This window comes from Myxocyprinus asiaticus, chromosome 19 (assembly GCF_019703515.2).
Source record: "Myxocyprinus asiaticus isolate MX2 ecotype Aquarium Trade chromosome 19, UBuf_Myxa_2, whole genome shotgun sequence".
Classification (NCBI taxonomy): Eukaryota; Metazoa; Chordata; class Actinopteri; order Cypriniformes; family Catostomidae; genus Myxocyprinus; species Myxocyprinus asiaticus.
In genome coordinates, this window is record NC_059362.1 from 43141610 (window position 1) to 43155041 (window position 13432).

The window sequence follows — 13432 nt, forward strand, 5'->3', positions numbered from 1 at the left end:
TTCTTAGGAATTCAAGTTCATGTCGTAAGTGCAATAATACGTTAAAGAAGGAGTCTTTTCAGGAATAACATTTTTTCGTAACTAAGTTCGTAAATAAGAAGAAAATGGTAATTAAGAAGAATTTTATTCTTAAGAATGTTTCGTGAATCTGGCCCCATGAGACTTAAGCAAGAGTTTATATTTACTCTCAATTTAATCACATTGCAGTCCGTGAGAAATATTTGAGATTTTAAGAGAAACAAATGCAGCACATAAGAATAATTTAGTCACAGGCAATCACAGAAAATCTAAACAACCTCTTCAGTCCAAATTTAAACTCAATGGTAAGTCATTGATAAATTAATAAATGCACCAATTTGAAACCCAAAGACATACAAGACCAAAAACAAAACTGAAATATCCACTTTCACTCTGGCTATATTCAGAATCGCATACTACTATTATTAGTAATATTACTGTAGTATGTAAACTACACTATGTGTATTTTCTGTATTCATAGAATCCCCTAATATGTTTGCCAAACACTTGCTGAATTAAACATGCAACAAAACATAATGAGGTCACATGCAGTATCTTACTACTGTTTAAAATGGTTATCTTTGCATAATGCATAGTTTCACAAAAAAAAAATAATAATAATAATAATAATAAAAAAATAGTAGGCAGTATACAATATATACTGAAGAGTATGCATCAAGTAGTGAACTAGTATTACATTCCAAACATACTGTAGCTTGTCTATATAAAGATACAGAGTTGCAGTGCCTATGTTTGCTTTAAAGAGACACTCACACATTTACACACATCCACACATCAAAACACACACACACACACACACTTATGCAAACAGCCAAAGTCAGCATATTCTGCCTCTATTCTCTATGCAACACAAACACACACACACACACACACACACACACACACACACACAGCAGTAAATGTACGTCTTTTCCACATACACACAATGCACACACGTACCCACACATGCTGTTGTGTCTGACCGGCAGTCCCTCTCAGGTAGCTGTGTATGTGTGTGTGTGTGTGTGTGTGTGTGACCTTTAAAAGAGACTTTTAAAACAGAAAAAAAGAGGCACACATGCACCAGAGCTTTTGTCTAGGAATTGTAGGTCATGTGACTCCAACTGGGCATGCTGATTGGTCAAAGAGGGTTTGCAAACACTGGCGGAGAACCAGAAGGGTGTCCGCCACAAAACACCACTGAATGAGAATGGCGCAGAGACCATGGACAAGAGAGGAACAGAAGAGTGTGAGTAGACATGTACTTAGCTATATTTTGAAGACAAGAAGTGAGCTAAATCTTACAAAACCTCCTTTAGTTAGTAATGAATAGTAAATAATAATTATTCTAAAGATGCAGAAAGCGGACCCACTTTATCAGCTGTCTTGGTTTAATTTTATTCCATAGGGATTTTATAAAATCCTTCATAAAAGACATGACCCAAACCAACCGGCACAGAGGTGAATCATAACATTACAAACTTTGATTTGAAGCAAAAAAGCATTTGAAAATCTGACAAAAAGACAAAAGGTACAAAACTGTGTACTTGACGTTTTGAATGAGGGATGAACTACAATCCCATGAAGCACTGCGAATGACGTAATTAAATGAAAAACTATTAAAAAATATAAAACAATTGATTTAAAGTTGATGCTTATAAATATAGAAACAATATATATTAATGCTACTGCAAAATATCTATTTGCATATATGTGAATAAGAGTGTAGGGAGTCCGACTTGACTGCGTCATTCGCACTCAAGACGTTTTTATTTGTAGGATGCTTTTCACATTACACATTGTTTCAAAGCAGCTTTCAAGAAAAGTCCTAATGAATAACGTGACTGAAAACACGCCTTAAAACTGATTGTCTTAAGGCCCCAATTGAGCAAGTCAAAGGCGACTGTGGCAAAAAAAACAAAACTCCTTGGGTGAAACCAGGCTCAGCTGGGGGAGCCATTTCACCTCTGGCTGTATGGCATGAACATAATGCCAATATCAGTTGTCTATGTGTAGTACAAGTCTTGTTTTATGCGAGTTAACTGTGTAGATGTTGGTGGGCAATGTTTAAAACTAAAGGATTTTGTATGAACTGTAAGATTAACGATTTAGGATCTTTAAGGTCCATTCCGAATTGACTACGTAAGCTCGCAGTGTGTCATGGGAATGGGTGATCGCTGCAGAGCTCTTTTGGTGTGCTTTGTTCACTGCGATACTTTGATTGGTGGATCTTTCTCTGCAGGATCATGGGAAGTGTAGTTCTTCACAACAAATTCTGTTATTTAGCGATTTTTAAAAAAGTAGCTGAAATAATGTGGGCTGATGGCTTCAACAGAAGCATACATCATCGATTAACGACCTCTTAGCTCATTGTAGGTCTGTTTTTAAAGGTTCATAAGTTATCGTTAAAAATCTGTTCGCCTATGGAGAAAATGAATGAGATTTTTACTTCCAGAACATGACTGTTGCAATCTATAGTGCTGTATGTCCACATTTAGATAGCTAGGTAGACTACGTCAACAGCCCAGAAGAAAATATTGCTCAGAGGTTGCTCTTTCATAGCTCAAGAAAAATAGAGTTCTTAGTTATATACAGTAGGTTTTCAACCAGAATAGGCTTTCTACCGCCACAATCACTGCGTGAATTAGTCATAGCAGCTCTAACCTGCTTAGGGGTGCTATAACCATAGAATTTCAACAGGCCAGAGCTGAATACCTCAAAACTTCTCACAACGTGACGAACGTTCAGTGTGTGGCAGTAATGCTTGTTTGGCTAACCACCATAAGCTACAAGAAGAAGAACAAACACAAGTTCACCACCAAAACATTAAATTGCTCCTGCAACATTCAGCGTTCACGAGGACACCCACACATCGGAGAGCTTTTTGTTTGCATTTTGTTAATTCACATTTCTTTAGAGAGAATTATCATTTGAGTATTTTTATATTCATTAGGCAGCATATTCAAACAATTACAACTTCCAAAAACTATAAAGACTCTGAGCCTTTGCTTTCTTTTAATGTGTCGATAGGCTAGCCCATATTTTCTATTTTTAAACAGGATTATCAAATGTATTAATTAAATGTATCATATGTTATAGTCTCCTGGCAATAAAAACAACAGAAAAAGTGAACAGATTTATTCTTAATGGAAGCATCAAATGAAATATTGTAAAATATTTTATTCAGAATCGCAATTTTCCATTACTTTATTTGTAATGCACATTATTTGTATAATTTTTGTCTACAATACATGTGTTTGAGTTTTATGCTACATGTATGTAGCAGGTAAAGGACGGGCAAGGAGGCGGCGGGAACCGGCTGAAGTGTAAACATAACGTTTAATGATAAAACTCAACATAAAACAAACATAAACAAACAGACACACATGCAGCGCAGCCGCGTGCATCTCTCTCTCCCTCGCAACGCCGTCTCCAGCTGCCCTTTATCACGCTCTCCCGCTGATCAGCTGATTCAGCGCCGGCCGTGCTCCATCACGCCCCAGCCTAGCCATCCTCCTCATCACAATGTAATAACCAGAAACACCATGAAGTTCAAAACTAGGTTACATGATTTGTTATTCATTATCTGTCTAGTATTTTATTAGCTATAAAATTAATGTGGATAGTAAAGCTCAATAGTAAAAACAATTTGGTTTTGGAAGATTTGATAAGAAATGTTTGATTTCTTGATTGATTACTTTGGTATCTTGGCAAATCTGTGCATAGTTTGAGACATTGTTGAGATATCGTCTGACACTCTAAAGGAAATAAATGTGAGATTACTCTCAGGAGAACAATCTGAGAAGCAAGAGATGGCAAAAATGGAGATTTGCTCTCCATTTAAACTTGTGATTTAGGAGAAACAACTGAGATATTAATTCATTTTTATTCTAAAATGCTCTTTGAGGGTTAGTCTGTAGTCATTACAATAAGCTTTATATAAAACAGTAGAAAATCTATGGCATGTACCCATTAGACAGCTAAGTAAACATATGTGTGTGGGGTTTAGATTTGTTAATGATTGATTTCTTTGCTAAGAAGGGAAGGATTTTACAAGGCATTTCTAAATTGTCATGGTAACCATGCATTGAGAAAAACGGAAAGGTTTAATTAGGCCACAGTTTATGACACTAGACTAAATCAATGTGTGTGTGTGTGTGTGTGTGTGAGAGAGAGAGAGAGAGAGAGAGAGAGAGAGAGAGAGATAGTTTGAGATGTTGATTTGCAAAGTCATTTTGCTAATTATTTTAAAATAATAATGTTAGGCTTTATAGTGTCTTCATAACCTCAATCACTTTACACAAAATGTGTGCTAGTCTCCCAAACATACACATACACACACACACACACACACACACACACACACAGATGTTTGTAATTAGGCCTTTGTGAAGCAGTGGAGCAGCACTGTGCCAGATTTTGATGAGATCCAGAGGCTGAAGTAGGAGGGGCTCCTCCCCGCTGCCCTTCCCAAGAGAGGCAGCCCTGGCTGGGTGAGCTGAGGACACGGCAGTCCTTGAAAACCCCCACAGCCCTGGAGCCCCAACACACACTTTACACAAAACACGGAATAAATCAGATGCCCTTTCACATCTAGTGCAAGGGCAATGTTTTGAGAATTCTAACTAACATTACCCACTATTGGGCCCTGACAGAAGCTCCACATTTTCTAATCAGATTTGAGGAAAATCTGCAGAATCCGGCTGCAATCGCCAGTTCCAATCTGACTGGCTGCCTTTACAGAACTTCCAGGGCTCATTGATGCAATGAGCGCTTTTCAAGAAGAACTAATCACAGGATGTGACAAAGGTTTTGAGGTTCATGGCATTGATTTTTTTGGAAGATACTCAGAATTTTGTATGAGGCACTTAGTAGCAAGTAAACTTGTACCAAGAATGGAAACAAAGGTTAACTGAAGCATTACAGTTTTGCTATATAAGATAAAATAAGCTATATAAAGACATACGTTATCTGCTCCATCATTTTGAGTAACTTAAAAAAACAGAGATGCATTTTGAGTTTTATGAACTAAAGGAAAGCACTTAATTATATCATTTGATTATATCTTGACAACTGTTTAGAGTACACACATAGTAATTATCAAAGAAAGCCTGAGACTCTCCTTTTTACTTTAGTGCATAGAACCCAAAATGTGTTTCTGGGTCAAGGTGACCCAAAAAGTTGGAGCAAGTCACATATTCCTTTAAACTATATCTGAACATGCAGGGACTGTGTAATAAAACACAATCACACAAAATGAAAAATACATAAATATCACAAACTTTGCTGTAAATGCAAAGAATCCCCTTTTCTTTTTGTTAAAATAAATGCACACGCTGGAAAGAGGTAAAAATACACACAAGTAGACACCTCAGCCCTAGTTTTGAGAGTGTCCTGCAAACACACAGCACACACCTCTACAGGAAACAGGGCCTCACAATGTGGCCAAGCACACTACTACTACAAACACACACACGCGTCTGTGAGGCGAGTAGACAGTGTTTTAGTGAAAACCAACCCAACTGACTTTCCACTGATGTTCACTTTCCATTCACTTTACTGGACAACTCCCCTCCCCCCATACACACACACACACACACACACACACACACACACACAACAGCACATTATGCATTCAACTCATACTCAACTGATCCTTAATTCTCAATATTTTTCTAAATAGTTTTCAATTCCTTAGACATACAGACACATGTTTTGCTCCCCATCTGTCTTTAAAGGTGCACTCAGTAATTTTTTCCTCATTTAAAGTTTTACTCCTAAAGAAATTAATAGTAATTATGAAACATACTGCATGTATACAATTATGATGACCAGAGTCATATCAGTAACCTTATAAAAGCTGTTTTATTCTACATGGAGAGGGGTCCCCTCATGGGGGCTGCCATGTTAGAATCACATGACCAGCCGAATACTACTCACTTAATTTCAGTAACCGCCCTGTTATTTGACACTTTCACTTGTGGATTAAATTAATCATGGCTGACTGTGAAAAGTGATTTTCTAAAATGGCATCAGTAACTGAAAACTATTGTATTTGAATGATGCTGCATCCACGCCACTAGGGGTCAGAATAAGTCAAAGACGACATAAAAACTTACTGAGTGCACCTTTAAAGGAATGTTCCAGGCTCAAATTCAAGCTTCATTCGCAGCATTGTCTCTTTCATGCCACTCGTACCATATCGTGTAACAAAAAAAAGGCATAAATTGCGGTAACTGCTCTTCCAATGGAAAATAACAGAACAACGTAATAAACGTGTTTTAGGGCTGCATGAAAATGGTGAAAATGATAATCATGATGCACAGATATAAATTCTAAAAGATCCAAAAATATAAAATTACATGAAACAGTAGCTCTCATGTTGAACAAGTTCAAACTAGTAAATGATTCCTTTTGAACAAAATTAAGTCATGTTTTGCCCATGCTTTTTTGCCAATAGAAAGAGTTACTCTTTGCTCTTATCTCCTCCTCGGTCCACAAAACACCAGTGCCATAGGGTTACTTTAGATTTGTTTAGAAGCTTGTAATGACCAAACATATTTGGAATTACGTAAATGTGCAACTGAAGTAAATCTGAAGCGCTTTAAATATAATGCGGTAAGCGCACATTATATTTGTCACAATAGTGATACGCACGAAGAGCACAGCTGTTCTGTATATAACATACATAATCAAAGCACAAGATGGAATTAATTTCATGCGCATCGAGCACAGAACCGCTCTGGGACTGCTGGAACACCGTATCAGAATTATGCGTGTTCTATGTGTAAAACACTGGAGAGTGGTGCCCAAGACAAACTGTATTTCAGAGCATGCTCCAAAGTAAAACGGTGATTGTTCAGTGGAGAATTTCTGAAGAGAGCGTGATTGGTCAGTTAAGGTGAAAATGGACTACAAAAGCGCTTGTGATTCGGTCTGTCATCTGTAGACAAAACCTTTAAAAAAAAAATTTAAAAAATTGTACTTAAATAATTAAATTACACCCAGGGGATAAATTGGGTCGAAATGGTTCCGAAAGGTATACCGGCACCTACGATTAAGTTTGTTCGTCACTTCATTCTATTTCTATGTTGGGGTTCCCCATCCCCAAAAATCCCAATTTAACCCCTGGTTACACCCAACACTTAGAATGCTCAAGGATACAAGAAAATGTCCAAACACAGGAATTACAACAAAATCAAATAACTAGAAGTTAATCTGCCTACAACAGTACTCCCAGTGCAAAAATGACAATTTACATAACTTCAATTCAAAATGTATTTATAAAGCACATTTAAAAACATAATAACTACAAGTATTATAACAAATACTATGATAAAAAGAAAACAGTTCAACATTACAGCTCAAACAACACATATTTTAAAGAGGAAGAATTGGATCACTTCATAAAATATGGATTTACCACTGGAGTCTTATGGATTACTTTTATGCTGCCTTTATTAGCATTTTGGAGCTTCAAAGTTTTGGTCACCATTTACCTGCATTATAAGGACCTACAGAGCTCAAATATTCTTTTTTGTGTTCAGCGGAAGAAAGTAAGTCACACACATCTGGGATGGCATGAGGGTGAGTAAATAATGAGAGAATTTTCATTTTTGGGTGAACTATTCCTTTAACCCGGAACATTCCCTTAAAAACCGATAGTCTCTCTCACCTTATCTTTCCTCCAGCGGGCGAGCAACTCCTCCCTTTCTTTGCGGCTGATGTGATAAGGGTCTCCAGCCTGGAAGGTCTCTCTCTGTACGGGTTGTCTCCTCAGACTGATGTCCCAGCCTTGTCGGGCCCTCTGACGGCCTCCATCACTCTACAAGACAAACACAAACACTCTTACCCACAAATACTAGCTCTCAACTACATACATACAGTGGGATCCAAATATCTGAGACCACTAGTAAAAATGCTTCTATTTTGCATTCATTTCTAATTCAATACATCATCACACACTTGTGATAAATGACTTAGAAATAGCGCAGAATCTTTAATATTTTGTATTTATTTTAAGTCATAACTTTTCTTTGTTTTGAATTCTTCAGAATACGTCAAACTGCGTTGCAGCAAAAGTAAAAATGTTCTGGAATTTTGGAATGCTGGTTTCACTGTGTTGTCTGATGAAGTGTAAACTCTATTGTGTAGGCACCCTTATTCACTTTGTGTATGTTAACGGAAAACTCGCCTGTAATGTGTTAAACTGTCTGTAAACACATTTCGCTGGCGTGTTACAACTTACAGCAACCATCCTGGCAAACTCACAGCTTTACACATTTGTCTCTCACATAAACAAATGAACACGCAGCCTGCAATGTTCCGTCGGCATGTTCTCATGTTCTTTGTGTGCACGTAATCTACTTCCTGTTAGCTATGCCACTCGCTTGACTTCATCTTATAGCAAGAGTAGATTAATCAATCACAGATGCTCACCTCTCAGTGATGTTTTAACTAGACCTGTCTGAAACTTCTGACCGGGCCCAGTTAACCAGTTAGTTTAAGTTTAACCAGTTTCCAAAGCAAACACATAATCAAATACATGGATTCAGAATTTTCCTGCGACTTTTCAAAGGAGTCATATCATAAGGAATGAAGTTTCTCCTCACCTCTCCTCTGCTGGTGTCACTACTGGTGTCGTCATCCTCCACATCTAAAACACAAACACTGAAGTTATTCACCCAGTGTGCAAATACATGCATACTTCCCTACAATATAGAATGCCAAAGCAGTGTCAAATGTGTAATACGTTCAAATCCCCAGTTATTATAAAACAGTAGATGTGAAATACCTGGAGAAATCCACTGAACCCGGAGAGAAGTGCGCATCCATTGGACACTTTACTATACCGTAATGCCACGGGAACTGCGGGGATGTCAAATTAAAAGTGCTTTAAGCAATTTCCACAAACAGAGCCGTTGGATTAGCCACGCCCCCTCTTCCCAAAACCCTGCATTCCAGATCCCAAATAAGCTTTATTGAGACCGACATCGAGTAGAAGCGGTTGTCAAAAACAACAGTGGCAAAATAGCGCCCCCAACTGACAACCGTTATGAACAACATGGCATAAAAATGGCATTAAGCCTCAATAATTCGCTGCAACTACAATACTATACAAACGCATAAAATGATTGACAGGCAGAAAGCATTAGAGACCACGGCCCACGGACACATTTTTGTTTGTTGTTTACAGAGACTAGTGCTGTCACAGAGACCGTTGAGATATCTCATGAATTTCTTGCATACCTTTCCATGCTTAAAGTATTCAACATTTTAAAAAACGGCAGATAACCACGATTTGGATGACTCTTTTCAACTGCAAGTGCTATATATATATATATATATATATATATATATATATATATATATATATATATATATATATATATATATATAAAAAAGTTGTGATTAAATTGTGCTAGTTTAACAAAATCAGAATTAATTATTTTCGGAGCAGTTATCACTACGTCATACTTTCGGCTCACGAGACAATGCCTTTGTCTGGGAAATATATTTCTACCACATACCTAGGGCCACTTCCACACTTCTACATATTTTTTTTTTAAACACATTGATTTCGCTACTTTTTTTTGCTCTCATCTTCACTGGAACGGCGTATTCCTCCACCGAAAATGGAATGTTAGAAAACATTCTCCAATACCGCATTCTTTAGAAAACAATGACTTTAGGAAACTGAAAACAGAGTTTTCAAACTGTGGCCTAAGAAACATACCTTATAAACAGCCGAAAAGTACGTTTCATCAAAACAGATTAATCAATAGCCGTGCTTTATAATCTCTTCACCAAGCTACTATTAGTATTTCGAAAAAGTTTATTTCTCATCACTTTGTGTTGCATCTTGGATAGCGCGTTAGACTGGTCTGACTAAGCTATAGATGGGTGACTCACGTTGTTCTGGGTGCTCAAGTTTCCGTCGCCCTCGTTTCTTCCGCGGAGTGGATGGGGCAGAGTCTTCATCTGGTCCAGGGGGCATGTCTGAGCCATTGTGGTGGGCGGAGTCAGGGGAGGAGTCATTCCGCTCAAGGTTTTTCTGTGAAACCCGCCTCTCTGTTTCGCCGTTACAACCAGTCTGCTTCATACAGGCCACGCCCTCAATCACACGGCCACAACTATCCACCTATCAGAACAGAGAAAACAGACGAGGTGGCGGAATCACACAAGTGACTCTTTGAATGCTGCACAGATTCAAATGTCAGTGCTGGGTGATATGAGTGTGTATGTGTGTGTCATAGAGCAGACAAAAGTCATTATATGAATGTACATGCAACAGGGACTATCCCTAATTTTACACAGTGAAAACGGCATCAGATGGGGTGCTCAGTTTAAAACATTTATTATGTCATTGCATTAGACTTCATACATTCACTGAAAAATTATCTTGAGAACAGTTGGATAAAAGTCATTGCAAAAAAGTTAGTTCTGAGAAAAGCTCTAGCAGCATTTGTTTGCAGATGCTCCTTGGTTTAATATTTTATTATCTAATGCAAAGACATTCAGACATTTTTACAGTTAGTATGGTTTAAGTGTCAAAATACTTTTAGGGGCCAATGAATGTCCAGTGTTTTTTTATTGATGCCTATTACAGATAGGGCTGTTCCATGTTTCCAGGTTTTTGGAATCAAAGAAATCGATTTCAGGACTTGATTCAAGACTAATTTTCTTGATTCTTCAGAAAAAAACAGGATGCAAAGTAAAATCTTATAATAAACAGTTCAATATAAAGCATTCTTTACATTATTTATGATTGATAGTATGACTGAGAAAAGATCATGTCATGCCTAGGGCTGGGTATTGATACAGATTTCCCGATTCGATTTGATTCTGATTCACAAGCTCTCGATTCGATTCCAATTTCAATTCGATATCGATTCATATGGGTATATTTTAGTTATAATGTCCCTTTTGCTTACATTTGTAAGAAATTCTCTGCCAGCTAATGCTGTCAATTATACTGGAGACCTTCTAACAAGGTACATTACGCAAATATTAATTTGACTAATTATATGTTATTACTTTTTAATAATTTTGGTCTCATTTTGGATTTTTAAAAGTGAACTAATCCATGTATTCAAGATATTTTATTTCAGATATAATTTTTGTTACATGGTTATTGTTTAATTGCATAATTTGTACTATTTGCAAGTATTTACATTAATTTGTTGAACATGTACTAAAACCGGTACTGTCTCTTTAAGAAAACGGCATTTCTGTAAACAGCATCTGTAAATGAGCGCATGTTAATGAGAGAGGACTCGAATGCTTTATCTCATCTGTGCCATGCAGGATTAGAATTAAATGTTTATTTTGCATTTTTTGATCAACAACTGACTATAAAGAACAGAAAGGGTATTAAAAGAGACATTAATCAATGACAAATGGGTCGCTTGGATCTCGTCTTTGGACACCCGGAACAACTTTTGCTCTCAAAATGCAGTGAAAGGATCTCGCCACTATACTACACAATTACTGGTGAGTGAAATGTCATTTATCAGCCAAATATATACATTTTAGTCGCACAGCGCGAAATTTGGTGAGAGTGAATTTCTCTCATTGTAGTGTAGGGTTGCGCATAGAGTAAAAGATAGATCTTGGGATGTAAGAATCGATCGCGATGCATTGTAAACTCTATATTTTTACCCACCCCTAGTAACGCCCCAAGGCAAAAATCGATTCCCGGAGTGGGCTTTAAGCTTTGGCATCAAAGTCCGATTCCCAACGCCTCAGAATCGAAGAATCGATTCTTTATGGAATCGACTCCCAGCCCTAATTATAGATGTATTCTGAACTTTTCATATGATCCCTTCATAAATACTAAATACTATACTATAACTATTACAAATGAGCAGGAAATCAATAAAATGTTTAGGGGGTGGGGTGCTGTTCATTGGGACGTCCTATGGTGTGACGCTGTCTGCTAACTTTATGATGAACAATAAAACTTCTCTTTGGTTCAGTACAGCGAGGGCTGGTGTGAGTTTTACTACTGTCTGTGAGTTAATGGACGCCAAACACACACGCTAAACATGAATGCACACAATACACACATATGCATGAATGAATGCAGTCACACACACACATTCGAGTGGTTGCTGGTTTAATTAGTGGGAATGGCGTTGGGTTACGACTCACTTGGACTGCTACTGATTTCTTTAATCAACAGGTGAGAAACTCTATAAACCTCAAATGGCCTACAGGTGTTTCAAACTCTAGAGCGCACACACATTCTTCATTCATTCCCTTTGGATAATGACTAAGGCCCGAAACATACTATACACAAGCACATGAAGGCAAACGCTTCTAGCGAATCAAGCAAGCTATATGCAAGAACATGCAACAAAAATGCAGCAGTTGCTCTCTCCAATTCACTGTAATCCAACTTGATTTCAATCTGACCTGGTGCTTTCCCAACCCTCAAAACAAATTTTATGCATTCCGTCAAAAATTGTACGCCATCTGTCAAACGCTCCAGCACAGCTTTCTGTAGTACTTAGCGTTTCCACAGGGGAACTATCGCGGGCATTAGCGCGAACTGTCTTCTACTGTTATCGTGGAGCACGTTTGAAGAGAATCTTGCTGAGCAAGTTAGTTAAACTGTTGGCATGTTTATAGCTAGCTAGCTTAATAATATCACTTCTGGTTTAATGGCACAAACATTTTCAAGGTGCATGTCGCATTTGGTTACAAGACATGCAAGAGCATTTGATGTCACAAATGTACAACCTGGTGTGAAGCGTCTTGACGCAGCAAGTTTGAATATGCGCATGCGCAAATTAGATTTGTGCAGAGTCCCTTAATGGACAGGGAGGGAATTTATTTTCTAAAATAGCTCCCTGGCAATAGTGCGTGTGTTCCCTTGCAAAAGATTCTGCATTCCCTCGTAATAATTATGTGCAATTATTTTGAGTTCCCTCGCAATACCTTTATCGATGCCGAAAATTAACCATGGTTTTACTACAGTAACCTATTGGTATTGCGAGGGAACGCTTAACTATTTCAGAAAATAAATTCCCTCCCTGTCCTCTAAGGGGCTGCATAAATTTGTAACCTATAACGGAGGAACTGTCACTAAATAACAAATACAATTTCGGGCTGTTCTTAATGGAAATCTATTGCACGCTTAAGAAGGCTTGGAATATAACACACAAGACATATGGACTACCTCATGATAATTTTATGATGCTCTGTTGTCATTTTTGGAGCTTGACAGCCACTGGTCACTGTATGCTTTCATTGTATGAAAAAAAAGCAACATGGTCATTCTAGAACACATCTTCTAGATAACATTATCAAGAAGTTCACATGTATGCTGAACCACTTATTGACTGATTTCTTTTTTCTTCACTTAACCAGTCCAACTCATTAATTTAATAAAAAAAAGACGTTTTAACTG

The 13432-nt window shown here is 37.6% G+C and overlaps 1 protein-coding gene across 4 annotated transcripts in view; it reads right to left on the reverse strand.

Moving 5' to 3' along the window:
• The window catches only part of LOC127409611 (DNA (cytosine-5)-methyltransferase 3A-like), a 70199-nt gene that overhangs the window by 39996 nt on the left and 16771 nt on the right, over positions 1 to 13432 (reverse strand). For all 4 annotated transcript variants that reach the window (XM_051644294.1, XM_051644293.1, XM_051644292.1 and 1 more), the window contains 3 exons: positions 9931 to 10159; positions 8631 to 8674; positions 7694 to 7843 (listed from right to left, as the gene is read on the reverse strand). In XM_051644294.1, the coding sequence (XP_051500254.1) occupies positions 7694 to 7843; positions 8631 to 8674; positions 9931 to 10159 (423 nt within the window). The remainder of the gene's footprint in view (positions 1 to 7693; positions 7844 to 8630; positions 8675 to 9930; positions 10160 to 13432) is intronic.